The sequence below is a fragment of the Harpia harpyja genome, chromosome 4, assembly GCF_026419915.1.
Source record: "Harpia harpyja isolate bHarHar1 chromosome 4, bHarHar1 primary haplotype, whole genome shotgun sequence".
In the NCBI taxonomy this organism is placed as follows: domain Eukaryota; kingdom Metazoa; phylum Chordata; class Aves; order Accipitriformes; family Accipitridae; genus Harpia; species Harpia harpyja.
The window spans coordinates 62,740,753-62,755,876 of record NC_068943.1 but is presented as its reverse complement, the minus strand read 5'-3'; the positions used below and the strand labels follow the sequence as shown (position 1 = coordinate 62,755,876).

General features: G+C 39.9%; 1 protein-coding gene across 2 annotated transcripts in view; it reads left to right on the top strand.

Annotated features, from left to right (window-relative positions):
* STX7 (syntaxin 7) overlaps positions 1 to 15,124 on the top strand; it is a 34,829-nt gene that overhangs the window by 4,210 nt on the left and 15,495 nt on the right. For both annotated transcript variants that reach the window (XM_052784378.1, XM_052784379.1), the window contains exon 2: positions 3,861 to 4,014. In XM_052784378.1, the coding sequence (XP_052640338.1) occupies positions 3,933 to 4,014 (82 nt within the window). In that variant the 5' untranslated portion in view covers positions 3,861 to 3,932. The remainder of the gene's footprint in view (positions 1 to 3,860; positions 4,015 to 15,124) is intronic.

The following is a 15,124-nucleotide window of genomic DNA, read 5'->3' as shown; positions in this document are numbered from 1 at the left end:
ACAAGTTGATATTCAGGTTAATTTTTTGCTTGGGTATGGAGTTACAGTGTGATGCAGGAACCACTTAATGTAGAAATTGGGAAAAATATATAGTGATCCTCTGAATTCATTGAATTTCATGTATGTACAGAGAGGTCTTGCTTCAGTGAGTGTTGATGAAGTGTTCTGATTATTTCATTTGTGCCAGTAGACTCAGTTCTTCAGGCTTTCTTCAGTAGCTCGACAAGCCTAGTTGCCACTAGGTATACTCCCATTCAAAGACAGAGATGTTGAGCAGAAAATAAAAGGTACAATCAAAAGCTCACACCCAACTGAAACTTTTAGAGGAACTGAAGACTACCACAGATGTAGCTGTGTTCCACTTTGAATGCAAAGTGTACTTCCCTCAACTGCAGCAGGTTATTAACTTTCCCATTTTAAAAGTTATGCAGGCAGTAATACCAAAATACATCACAACAGAGTAGTTAAATGCTGTGGAAGTGAAAAGAGGTAATTTCTATGGAAATTCAGAGTCTTGATGAATGCTCCTATCACCTTAGTATGGAAGGAAGTGCTTGGTGCCTGCGTCTGTTTTGTTTCCTGGTGGTTGAAACCCTAACCTTGTCAAAGCCATTAGCAAAACTCCCGTTGGCTTCCCAAGGGCTCAGCTATCTGTGTTTTCAGAGGAGTTTGAGTAACTCAGCACTAACAAGCGAAGGATGTGTGAGTGGAAGTAGGGTGTTCGTTCGGTTCAGACACCCGTGTTGCTTTGAGAACTAGAATGAGGAAGAAGTTCAAACTTCCCGTTTAAAAAATAATAATAAACAAATACAATATTTTCCTTCTCTTTGAGCTCTTCAGTTTGTTTTTTCTTGACTTGGGGAGTTTGTGGTGAAGACTGGGAGGCAGTGAGAGCTGATGGCTGAACCCTTACCTCTCCTTCTGTCTGTTTCCCAGACCAGTAGCTTACCCCGTCACCAACCTGTATTATTAACGTGCTTGGTAATAGCGTTGCTGGTGGAAGAATTTGTATGGAGTAAAACGGATGTGAATTTACACTGCTATCCTACAAATTTACTATAAATTTCAATTGAAATATGTGTGTTGATACAAAGAATTGTGTAAACAATCAGAGATCTACACATGCAGATGAAAAGCTAAACTGTATCCTGTGGACTTTGCAGTTTATCATCTGTACATCCTTTCATTATGTGTTGTGTTTGGCTGCCCAACTATGTAGCTAGAAGCCCAACTATGTAGCTAGAAAGTTGAAAAGCTCAAAGTCTTACGTATTGTACAATCTGTACATTTGTCAGTATAGTGCAGTGTAACTTGTTTAAAGATATGGTTAGATGTAGAAATTTTCAAGACAAAACAAGAAAGTCAATCACTGCTTTTGTCAAGACTTGGATGAAATATTTTGTGTATATCTCTTGATTGTAAAGCTGTTGCTGAGAACAGTGTTACAGGCAGCTGTCTCATGACTACCAATATGATGGGAGAAAAAACTATCATGAAGGACTATTTCAGTTAGTTCTGTAGCCTTTCTACACCAGGTAATTTGGTCTTTTGCTATCTCTTCTCCCGAGCAGCTGCATTTTAATGTTTAACTTTTAACATTAAATATAATATTTAACTAAAAAGTATTTTTAGCCAGTGCTAGCGTTGTAGTTAGCATGTTCCTAATATGTCTAGAAATAGTCATAACTTTAAAAAGAAACAAACAATGTCAACAGTTCTGAGAAATCTTCTTTTTCAAACTAACTTCTTTTAGGTGGTTTCTTTGGATTTTATGCCTATGATTGTATTTTCCGCTAAATTGATAGAATTTCCTTACTTAGTATACCAAGGCAAAGAGCCATTTTTTCGCTATAAAGTTTCCATGGGTTTGGTCTTACAGTACAAATTCAATGGAATATTGCCTAGAGTTTCCAAAAAGATCAAAGGTTGTTATGCCAGCCTCGGACCAGATAAGTGGGATTTAGGCTGGCTGACTGGCTGACTTCAGACTTTAGTCTGTGACTCGAAATATCTTGAATCTGCATGTGGTACAGACAAAGACAGGAAACAATACTGCAGAGAGCTAGCATGACTGGCAGGTGTTTGTGCAGCAAGTACACAGAAGAGTGCAAATACACTCCTTGTCACCTCATCTGCAGTGAGATTGTTCATTACTAGAGGATACTTTACGGCCTGAAGACTCAAAGAAGGGTTTGGGACCCTGCTACAGCAGCCATTTCAGAATCGTGCAGGGTTTGTCTTCACAGTAGCAGCAGCTTGTTCGTCCGGCATAGGTAATGTAACCTGCAGGGCAGCCGGGGTGAGCCTGACCTCTGTAGTTATATTGCTGGTGAAGTTCTGGTGGGATGTTTCATGGGTCTGACCAGTGCAATGCCTTGGCAGCTCTACTAGAGATCATTTCGTATCATAGAGATATGAAAACATCGTGTTATAAAACAACCAGGATGTTGCTGTGCTGTATTAACACAGGCATTTCCGAAGGTGAAAGAAAATATTTGGCAACAAGGACTGTTAATTTTTTTTTTTTTCCTTTTTTTTTTTTTAAATTAGAGTTCATAAGGACTTGTGTTTGCAAACTGTAGCACAGCTGGTATCACAGTTGACATATCAGTTGGCCTTCTCATTTCCTTCTTTTCTGTTTAAACATTTAAATGTGCTTTCTCCCTCTCCTTGAAATTGAATTTTAGCAGTGTCTGTTAACCAGAAGCTGACAGGCTAGGAGAAGAGGACATTGCTTGGAAGGCACATGGTTTGGTGCAGGGAAGTGGTGAGGTTAAAATGTTGAACCCGTGAAGGTGATTGAAAAGAATGAAGTTAAGACTAAGCACAGCCTGGATGAAGTTGTGGGATTGTGTTGGATGCACATATGCTTGATTAGTCTGCATTCTCACTGCAGAACAGATAAATGGATGGTTTTGATTTGCACATGTATCCTAAGCTATGTCTTGTTAATTTAGATTTAGAGTATCTTTGAGCTTGTGCTGAAATTTGGTCTGTATGGATGGAAAGCAGGCTATATGACTCTAACAGTTACATGCTGTGTGATTGTATATGAGTGATTTTAGGGCAAGTGTATTTGTGAGTATTTGTGTTGTAAGATTTTGACCTCCTTAGATAAGATACCATAGTTTTAGGTGCAAAAAACACCCCTAAAAATGTATTTGTATACCCAAGTTGTTGAAAAATACTTCATATTGAGAAACACAGCAGCTGAAACAGGACAAAGTGGCAATTCATAGAATGAAACTGGATTACAACTAAAACTGAAGTTGATACAAATGATTGGTGTTTAGAGGGAACTGGGTGCCTCCTTCATTCTGATAACTTGTGTGATATCTGCTGGGGTTTTTTCCAGTGGTTTATATATGCTACATTGTATTGGTGGGATGGGCGATACATGGTATGGAAATAACCATATAATTGGTTTGGGACATAGCTCATCAGAGGATTTGGCATTGACAGATTAAATGTACAGCTTTTTTCTGGAATGGCAACAAATGAAAATTCATACTTTTTCTTTGCTTACAGTGGGGAATATATGTAAGAAGTTTGACAAAGGTTGTAGTTTCTGTGATGTAGCTGCTGTAGTGTAATAGCAGACCTTAAGCTGTGTGTATTACTAAGAATCTTAAGAGTTATGGTAGGAAATACAAAAAGGATGTCATATTCTTATTTAATACTTTTTTAAGAAAGTGTTCCCTTAAATTCCATCTTTGAAGTACTGTGTTTTCGGAGAGGATAAATATTACTATATGGAGTTTTCTTTAATCTTTTCCTGTGTATTCTTCTTTAGGATGATGAATACTGTTGTAAACCAATGACCAAGACATAACTCTGTTTTCTGGGGTGGGGGGGCTTAGATTTCCTTAATAGGTGGAGACTGTCTGACTTGTTCCCATCGTGGATGATCTTGACAGCGAATCTACTCAGCCATGTCGTACAGTGCGGGTTTTGGGGATCCTAATCAACTAGCCCAACGCATAACTTCTAACATCCAGAAGATCACACAATGCTGTAAGTTGTATTTATGAATGTTTTATATAAAACTTCAATAATGGTGGTGTCCCCCATTTGAGGTTAGTTTCTCAGATTCATTCATGGGAATTCACTCTTTGACTTCACCTGCTCATGTGGCAGGTTTGTGGCACCCCGCACAGCTGAACCAGTCCTTTGTATGTATGGTTAAGTGTGATCTATCCTGGGGAAGTACAGTATCACTCTGTATTCACCAAACTAATAAATCATTAGTAAGATGGCTGCTGGTAATAAGCCAGTTTTGTCCTGGCTAGTTATGTGGCACCTTAAGATGGTAGGCTGAGATGTTTGCTGAGCAAGGATTGCTTCAAATAGTTGCTGGAGCTTGAATTGTTTAGCAGGGACAGAAGCTGTGGCCTTGCAGCTTGCCCTTGGAAGTACGTATTAGATATGTAAATAAGACTATGCAAGTTTTAATATACTTGGGCTTAGATTCATACCACCTAATTTTTTTACCCACATAACTGGGGTGTTCAAGTTAGAGGGAAGTTAGGCTGCTGGGGTTTTCAGTCCTTTTCCCTTTCCCTCCCTTTTCCATTATATTTTTAATATGTGTATGTATATATATGAAGCAAATACAACTTCATCTCTCAAATTATGCAAGGTATACTGTTCATGAGAAGGGAGCTAGCCATGAACAGCATATGACTAGGTTTTGGCATGCATGTTTTTAATGATGTACAGGATGTAGTGTGCATGCAGAAATGGGTATTTTTTTATTAAAACTGCAAATGAATTCTGATCAGTTAAGTATGTCAGTTTTTTTAGTAAAAACTTTGATCTTTGTTTTTCAAGACAAGTTTTAGGAGTTGGTATTTGTAGCACAGATTGGTGGCACAGATTGGCGTTTTGCCTATTTTTTCAGCTACATTTTGTATTTTCTTCCAGAAGGAATTTCTTTAAATCTCAATAGACAGGAAGAAAAAATTGCACTTTTGCTTTGTTGAAAAGTTTCTGTACACTGGGGTTGTCTTCCCTCAACCTAAAATTAACAAACTGGCTCTGTAAAAGCCCTTATGCCTTATTTTCTAAAATCGGCTCAGTGAATTCACTCAGTCTCATGAGTGAGTCTCATTCTAACTCACTCAGTTAGAATGGCTTCTAACTTGGTCTTCCAGAGATACCTGCCAACCTGTGACAGACACCGAGGCTCCAAGATGTCAAAAAAAAAAAAAAAAAAGTCTCAGTTGTCAGGTGAAAACTTAAAGTTAAATCAATGGCTGAAACTGGAGCATTGTGAAGACAGTCGCTGAACATAATTAACCATCTTGTGCTGGACTCAGCGAGTCCTTAGTCTCATCCTGCCTTTTCCATCTCCTCTCTTGCTTCTGCTGTGTTTCCCCTGCCCTTGTGACAAGCAAGGCATACTGAAACCAACATGCTCAGGCTTAGATGGAAGGAGACATGCCACAGGGGTTACCTGCAATCCTGCTCTCCTTTCCTTTTTGAAATTTAGTTGGCTAAAGTCTGAGCAATAGACAGGTGCTTCTGCCCTTCCCAAGACCCAAGTCCAAATCTCTCTTAGCCCCACTGCTGCATGGTTTCAGAAACAGGAGCTTTGCTTTCAAAAACTCCAGCCAAGCACATTTCTACGACTGGTAGGTACACAGCTGGATTCCATCCCTCGCTCTTCTGTAGGTCTGACTGAACTGTAACCACTCAGTTACTCTTGTAGTCCGTTCTCTTCTGGTGGATTTTATGAGGATCTGGATCCTATGGGCATGCTGAACATGCTTCCTGGACTGAGCTCTCTAAGGGCTTATGTACACTCTTCTAGCTATTTTGTTCCCATGTGTAGTACCCGTCCAGCTTTCTGTTGGAAGATGTGAGCTGCAGGAACTTCCAGGTCAAATGGGGAAAAACCTGCAAGCTTAGGGAGCTATAGAGCTAGTCAGCTGCTGAGGAGGTGTCTCGTAGACTGCAATTTATGATCTTGGTTAGGGAGGGAGGGAGTGGGAGAGAAACAGGAATCTTGACCCTAAATCCATATTTTGCCTTCTAAGCAGTTGACTTGATTTTGCGCTTCTGTCGAGAAATGTTTAGCACTTGTGAGATGTGTGTCAACAGATTTGAATTGTTCTTGGTTAACCTGGAGCTGTGTAGATATTCTGGTTTTCAGAGCGAGATTAATAGAGTAAGAGAGTTTGGTTTCAGATTACAGAACCATTTCAGGAGGTCCCTCAAAACTAATTCACACTTCTGCTAAACATGCAAGCAAACTGTGAATACTACTACAGAGATATAGATGAGATACAGATTAGTTGAAAGGAAGCTGGCTCTTCCAGCTAGAAGCTGGCCCTTTAACTTGTGGGAGAAATACAGAAGAACTTCCAGAATCAGACAACACTGTGCTGCCAAGATTTCATAATATACCGGAGTTTTATAGAAAGCAGCATTGGTCAGAACAACAATTTTTATTGTAACATTTCTTCAAGGTTGAATTATTACACACACCCCCTCCAAGTAATAAATTTGATCTGGTTCTTGATTAACTCTTTTTAATATGCCATACATATACAAGATTAAATACATATATTAATACCTCACATTTCATAATGCATCTACATGATGCTGCTGTCATACTAATACTTGTGATCCTTACCTACCTTCTTTCCTAGTTCACATAGCCCACTGTTACTGATTGACAAGCAAAGTTCACCTCTGTGCTGGTTTAGCACACCTTTATTTAGCAGACCAATAATTAAATCAGTTGAAAGATAGTATTTTTTTTTGGTTTGGGTTTCTCTGTGGTAATGGAAGAGGACCTGTATTTGTATCAGGTAACAGCTGGGTTAGCTTAGCACCCTTTTAAATTTAAAGAACAGATTCTTTTGATCTGTTGATCCAATCATGCAGTTAATTGTTATGTTGAAGGTGTGGTAGAGTTGTAAATTGCTTCTGCCTTGCCTGAACCGCTGGTGACCTACTACAGTAAATGCTATCTGTAGTGGGCTGTTTGAGTTTCTTTCGAGGAGAGGGTCATTTTTAGGACCTTGAAGATAAAATTGAGCTAGCTAATGGGAAGCAGCATATGCTGCTGTCTGCACTCTGAGCCCTCTTGGAAATTTACGCCAGGAAGGCACCTATATGTGTTTGGGATCCCAATCCCCAGACCATTCCGTGAAAAGGAGGTTCTTACAGCTGTTCTTTAAACAAGGATCTGTGCTCTGTTTTGCATTTCCAGCATTTCTGCAGAAATAAGTGATTATAACATCACTTGGTAACATTCAGGGAATAGAGTCTAGTTTCCTCAGCCTGAAACTCATGTTTTGCTTATCAGCAACATCTCTGAGCTGAGATTTAGGGAACTAGTCTGCAGACCGTTTCTCGGTACCTTTTGTTAAAACTGTTCCACTGAGCAGCTGGAATTGCAAAACTAGGTGGTGAGGTCAGCAATACCTGTGAGCTGCAGCTCGCTAGTTGGTTTCAAGTCTGTGTTAACTGTGGTGAGAAGTAGATCTGCAAACAGATAGGGAAAATTCAGATTTAAATAATAAAACCAGAGAAGTGTATAACGAGCTTTGGCACCTCTTAGGCTTAGGCAGCTGCTAAATTTCTGTGTTACTAGAACACAACTTATGATTAAGGTTTGAAATTCTGTCTGTCTGGAATCTGGTCCAAAGTAACTCTGATTCTCATTCCAGGCCTATCTTGTATCTGATCATAAAATCTAGATGACACACATTGTGTTGGACTTTTGAAATGTGAATTTAAAGGTGGTTGAGGTTTGTCCCTAACTTTCTGAATATGGAGAACAGAATATGGGGAATGGTGCAGGGTGTAGAGCTCCAAACTGTCTGGGCTTTGCAGATGGAGAACCTATTATCAAGGTGTTTTAATCAGTGTTTGCTGAAGGAGCAGTAGTTCCAGAACTGGATTTCATAGGTTGCACTCTCACTTATGTGGCAGCTTAATGGCAGCTCCTTTTAACTTGAGAGAAATCTCAATGCCTGCCTTCAGTATTTCCTTGAAATATTTCCTGTTGGTCACTTATTTACAGCAACTGGATAGAAAAGGAATGAGCATGATGCACAGAAACAAGGTGAGCTAGCAAAAAATATTTCTTTGTGACAAAGCAAGTCCTGTCTGCTTACAAATCTGTATTTCTATCAGGCATGTTCATTTACCATACTAGGGATATGCCTACTAGGATGAGAGCATTGAGTCCCTATTGTGATTCCCCCCACCCCCCCTCCTCTTTTTGGAGAGCATGTAACAAATTGTACAAGAAGAAATCTGGTCTTTCAACAAATGGAAAGATGAAAGTAGAATAAGTAAAACAAACAAAAAGCATAATTTAAACACTTGAAAATACATTAATTTCAGACTTCTTACAACTGTGAAGATGAGGGGGAGCAGTTCTTTGAAATCTGACAGTTTTCTGCATTTTAAAGAGTTGATTCTCTGTGTGAAGCAAAAAGGGGGAAAGCATTTTGTTTAAAAAGATGTTCCCGAGAGGGAGCAAAATGGGAGTTGCATTCATCTACAGGGACAACTCCAGAGTTGTAAGAGTAGGAAGGGTATGGTTAGAGGAGTAGGGGCCTTTTCTACTCAGCTGGAAAGATTTGACTCGTGTCTCTGACAGTAACTGTGCAAGAAGAAGTAACCAGCCGTGGTTTTTCCTCCCCCCTCATACTTCTTCTCAAGGCTGTCTCCTATGTGTGGGTCATTGAGGAAGCAGACTTGTATGACTTTGTTTTGCTTTGCTCCTAGTATATTCTTTCTAGCTACCGAATATGTCACTCAGTGCAATCCCCCAAGAAAAGCAAGAATGATACAGGCTGGATAGATAACTATCATGTCTCCCCTGGCATCTTAAGCCAGGGTTTGGGAGCTATTGGTTTAGAAGCAGTGTAGATTGCTGCCTTTTGCTTGGGAACACAGAACAAAGCCTGGCGTTGATAAAGTACACCCAGTCTTTGAGTTTTAGAGAATTTCTGGTTTGTAATCAAACAGTTACAGAACCTACGCTAACTGAAGTGAGGCATTCGTATTCCCTCCCTACCTCTCCCTTCCCGACTCCTCCAGCTTATAAAGGTCATGGCAGGATTTTGTGTAGTGGTAGTTGCAAAGTCAGTAAGAATGGCATAATCTACCCTTGCTCAGTATTGGCAAGGTTAGTGATAGAGTATTTGACTTGTTCATGCACACTGAAAATCAGCCCAGCTGGAGAAACATATGCTCTGCATACTGCAATATAATAAAAATAAAATAAAATTCAGTAGCCACAATCCACATATGGCTAGAGGGAGTCTGTCTGGCTTTGAGAGGTTCTTTCTCATACGCGCTCTTGCTTTCTGCTGACTTTCTTTTCTGGTCATTAAGGTAGCACAAACTTCAATTCATACAGAGCACGTTCCCAGAAGGTCAGCTTCAGCCAGCTGAGATTCCTCTGTCATGTGATACCTCTCCTGTGACAGCAAGATTGTCCAATTTCTGTTGCATCCCAAGTTTTCAGTAAGCCAGTATTTTCGCTGAATGTTGTTAAAATGGGAGTTGAATTACATCCATTATATGACCTTCCCTTTCACTTTATGTGACTGTAGAAAATCATAAACTTAGATTAAACCCTGAAGAATATTAGATTTCTGATATATGCCTTTTTGTTGTGGTTTAAGCCTGGTAGGTAGCTAAAACTTTCAGAAAACAGGCTGAAACATTAATGAAAATCTATGTCTGCCACTATGTTTGTATCACTAACAGATTCGCATGATTATTCTTTAGCTAAAGAAGGATATAGATGGGCAAGTGAAAAGTAAATGAAATTGCTGAAGTGTTGAAATCGGAGCCTGTATGAAAACAAAATTCTGTTTTGTCTATATTTAAAGTGCGGTTTTGTACAGGTGTGGTTTTAAAGCAAATAGGCTTAAAGTAGAGCTTGTTGAGATTTTTAACGATGATGTTGTCAGAAATTTCCAATTAGCTGCAGTTAACCAGAATTTAACTTTGTGGGAACATACTAGTTGTAACAGATCTTTTTTATTATTGTTGCTGTTGTCAGGAAGGTATCTTGGATTTAGGATGAAGTTTCAGTAAAACCTGGGAAAGGCTGGTTATTTAGGGGTTTTAAGTATCCATTATGGTCCTCCACATTCCTTTTTGTGGGCTTTTCCAAGCCGGGGAATTGAACTTGAATCTCCTATATCCAATTCATAACATGAATATGGAGGATAATAGGAGGAGGAATTCAGATATTTCAGGTCTTTCTAAATGCCTGTCTTTCTGCAACAAGGTGAAGTCATGAAGCCCACAGTTCTTTCAGAAATAAACTATTTCTGAAAACTTCAAGCATGAATTATTTGCATGCTGTTCCTAAAGGCTTTGTTCTATGTAAAGTAGCATATATATTTAACGTATTATGCCTCACAGATTTGTTTATGAATTTGGAGAGTTTTGTTAATATTTTTCTGTGTTTTGTCTTGTTTGTTAAAAATATTTTGGTTCTACGGGAAATGCAATATGAAACTGTGTCTTATGTGGATGACATTGCACAACAGGGACAGGGATTTATTTGTGCTAGCGGCAGAATAAAGTGAAAAATGTGTCTTCCGTGTACAACCCAGAGTGCTATTTCTGTTAGTATGTGCAGGAAAGGCAGAATTTTGCTTGTCTTAGACTGGTTTGCTCTGCCTTAGTTAACTAGTCTGGGGGCGACGGGGACAGAAGAGCTCTGTAAATTAAGCCATCTCTAAATGGAAGACATTTAAATAGCAATTGTAAAAACACTGTGCAATTTATAAATACAAGGTGACCAGTGAAGATATCCACAATTTGCCTGCAACTGTTGCTTTTGTTGTTGGAGCAAGTATAAATGGACTCACCTAGACAAGTTAACTTTTTTGCAAACCAGCCTGCATTTGCAGCAGAGAGAGGGGAGGAGATGTGGCTGGGGTCCTCATGGTCCTTCCCATCTCTAGAGAGTTTCATTTCAGTGCCTCTCTAAGGTACTTAAAATACCTATTCCAGTTCAATTCTGTTGGATTTTCCCCTTTGCAGACAGGAGAAGAGGAGATTGCATGGCAGTTTGATTATCCAGAGAGCCCTCTATCAAATCTCATATATAACTGCTGTGCAGGAGGCTGCACTGCACTTAGGGCTCAGAATAAACCCAGGTCAGTGGTTGATTGCGAGTGACGCCCGGAGTGACAGCTACTTGCTTATGTCAATCAGTCTGTGATGTGTTGCATGTCTTTGCTTTTGTGTTAGCTCCTGAGTTACCTTCCTGTGTCAATGACTTGACCTTAAAAAAACAAGCTTTCTTCATGTAGGTGGGCTGGGTTTATGGTGTTTGTGCAGCTACTGTTTACTGGAGAATCATGCATCCTTTTCATAACTTAATAAGCTATTGATATTCTTTAGAGAAGCGTTCAAACTTTGGGGTTTTAGGGAGTTACCAGCGACGTTTTAGGATATGAATATAAAGCGATTGTAACTTGATTTAATGACTTCCCCTTGGCTGAGCTGTAATAATTGATCACAAGATCAGTTATTGTGCCCTTAAACTGTGTATTTAGTGTGCTCTATGCCCACATTAGAAGAACAGGCACTATTTCAATTCCACTTCACAGTGTCCTTGAAAGACCATTATAGAGGGTAGTACACTATCATGAAATAATTACAACAGCACTGAAAAAACTAGAGGCAGATCCTGAACTCCAGACATTGTTACTGATGTTCCTGGTCACTTTGGGGAATGATTCTATTTAGAAATGCTAGAAGCTGTAATAAAATCCAACAGGAAAGGGTACAAGACTTGATGTTTTCCTACTCTTCCATGCTTAACAGTTCTTCAGTCCTTAAAGCTCTGAGGACAATCTTCATCCCCATCCTCATTTTATTTTCTCCTTCCCACACATACTTCAGCTACTGTTTCTCTGTGCCAGTGTATTATCCTGTTTTAGAATAATCAGTGTTAAACACTGAGTTAAGACAGAATAAAGCAAATGACTTAAAACCAAATTACTGAAGTTTTACATACTTGATTCCAATTAGGTGAGCTCTTGGGCGTGGGGGTGCTTTTTACTAAGCTGGGGTCTTTTGGCTGGTGTCCTGGATTTGATTCCTCTAGTGAACTGTCACTCTTGGTTAAAGTAGAATTAGCAAGGTGTACAGCACTGGCATTTTGATTTAATTAAAATTTTAGTGACTGTGAACTATACTGGCAGCTTTAAAGAGGCACTTAACGCTCATACAGAAAACTTCAGTCTGCTGAATTTATTACAACTACATTAGGTTGCTATGTGTAACAGCTTTTTATAAAAGATTGATCCAGAAATGTTTTCTGCAGCATCTGTCCTTCTTTAGTCTAGTATCCTCAGTTGAAGTGCAGAAGGAAAACACATTGAATTGGATTTGAATAAATTGAGGAAGTCTGTTGTCCCCAGGCAAAAGCAGCTAGAACTGGTGTAATTTTTACAAATAATTCTTCTATTCCAATAACCTGCTCTGAAGTGACTCTGAAGTTTATTAGATTCCACACAACTTAATCTGTAACTGGATGTGCTGTTTGTTAACTCGCTTGTTCAGCTGGAAACAAGTAGGACATTTCTTCATAGTTACCCAACCGGTGGCAGCGCATGTAAGGTCTTTGACAAAGCATTTCTGAATGGTGACTGTGCTGGTGTTGTATTCACTGCTTATTTGCTATATAAAGCTATAGCTGAGCTTGAGCCTCATGTGGAGCAGACTTTGCACTGGTGCACACAAAGGAACACTTTGCTGTTTCTGTTTATTGTGCTTGGTCTCAGGAGCTAGGAAGATGACTGAAAATCAATGGCTTTAAATCCCCATTGTTAGTTTTAGTCCTGTGAACCTTAGGCAGTGACTAAAACCCTATCTGTCCCTTTTTAAGTAAAAGACAGGGGCATGGAGGGGGCCCTCACCATTACACCATTAATATTCAGGAGCAGCTGTAGCTGCTGGTTGGAACAGTACTCTGGTCGTTCTTCCCATGACAGGTCCCAAGCCTTGCTGTTCTGTAAGGCAGGTTTCATTGTACTTGCCCTGCCTGCTTGTCTGGTTCTTGTCCTCTGCAGTACAATGTCTCAGTGTTTGTTGCTCCTGTTGCTGCTGGTGTTTTTTCCAAGCACACCCAACGGGTGCTGCATTTCCTCTGGAAGCATTAGACTGTAGCTTTATGAAATTGGGTGATGTGGTGGGTCTGGCTTGGACAGTAGGACTGAAGGGAACTGCTGCTGCGTGGCTGTAATGCGATCTTGTGTGATCCAAGTAAGAAGTTAGGTTCCAGGCTGCAAAGGGGTAATAAGCAGCACTCATTAAACATATTTTTTCCCCCAATGTCATGCTTTTATGTTGTGGCCTTCTTTTTAGAACTCTGTGGATTATGTGTTGATTCACCTCACTCTCCAGCTGTAAAGCAGCAACAAGCTTGATCACAGCCACTTGAAGTTTGGTTTTCCAAATGCTAAACAGAATGGAGGTTGAGATAGGAAGACAGGTGACTGTAGGTAACCTGGGAAAGCTTCTCCTGTAGTTGGAGTTACTGGCAAGTGTTCCAAAGTAAGACCATCCTCAGTTTCCCTTGTCTTATGCTTGGGATGAACACGGTGCTTGGACACTTCTCAGTCCTGCCAGAGAAGGTGCGTGACCTACAGTTCACTCTTCATTTCCCTCCTCTTAGTTCTTTGCCTTTCAAACATTAGGATTTTACTGAAGGGTTTGGAGGGTTTTTTTGTCTTTTATTCTGCAACAATACTGTGGTGTTACAGCCTGTACAGTGATTACTAATTCTCAGTTGGGGGTAATACTCTTTGCTCCTATGTTCTTAGAGGAAAGAAGTTGTTTACATTTTGGTCTTCATTGTATTTTATTAATTTATTTATCTGTATCTTTAAGTTTGAAACTTCCTGTGTGATCTTAAACATTTTCATGTTCAAGGAGCAGAAGCAGCAGTTATGTCAACGTGGATTTACTTGTGGTAATGGAACAGCTTTGCAGAGCTGGCTGAAAAACAAGGGAAGATGAGGAGAATGAAGATGAAACTTTCTTCTTTCCCAGCCAGCTAAAAGCCAGCCGTTAAGCAAGGATAATGTGTAATCCAATATGTGAAATATATTTTTATCTATGGAAAAAATAGTATGTATTGCAGATCTGGCCAGAACATGTTTCTTAAATACTCCTGCCTGTTAAAAAATGTAAATATTTCCACTGTAAATCTCACTACTCCTGTAACTTATGTAGAGAAAAGGAGGCCTTTTATACAAGACAGTATTACTATTTTCTTCTGTGCCCCTTTTTTTTGTTCCCTTTAACTGGAGGGAGAGCTTCTACTGACTAGAAGTGGAACCACTGTTTGGCTTAGTAAAAGTAAACATGTGCTGACTCTTAAATAATTTTCCCTGTAGAAATTCAGGTTAGGCCTTAATTGTTTCTCTGGCTCATCATTAACCGTGTCTGACCTGTTCCAGAACATGTGACCAGTCTGAGAGTAGCCGAGTAGCTTTCATCAGCTAATAGTTATGTATTACGAGATCTAGATTAGGAATGCTGCAAAGACAAGGGAAAAGTCTTCTTACTAATATGGTATTGCTTCTTTCTAATACAAGACTCATTTTCAGGTGGAAAAAGTGAGATTCTTTTCTTTTGCATGCGAGACAGCAGTTGCTTGGAGAAAATGCATCTTACTTGCATGATATTGTACACCTTGCTTCCTGCGATGCGCAGTTCTCAAGGGGCTTGCCTTCTGCGGTGGCTCATTGCCAGCCCACAGCTGGGAAGGTGCTACTCCTGCAGGGTTGCAGTATGAGCCCTGAAAGAGCTGTTGCTCTTCATTATATGCAAACATCTACCCTGATCTTCAGTGCAGAAGTGGCTGCAGGAGTTCGCACGCCCCTGACAGAGGCTGTTGCCATATCCTGGTGGCTTCGGTGAAGAACGCCTATGTGCACACAGTGTGTGCCCTTTGCAGCTCCTGAACAAAGTCTAGCAGCTAGCAGTACATACCCAAGGAACCTGAGTGCCAGACTTTGCACTGAAATGGTTTAAAATCATGCACAAGATCCAGTCAGCCTCTGTTACAGGATTGGTAATGCCCAGAAGGACAGGAGGGACCTCTAGTAGTCATATTACT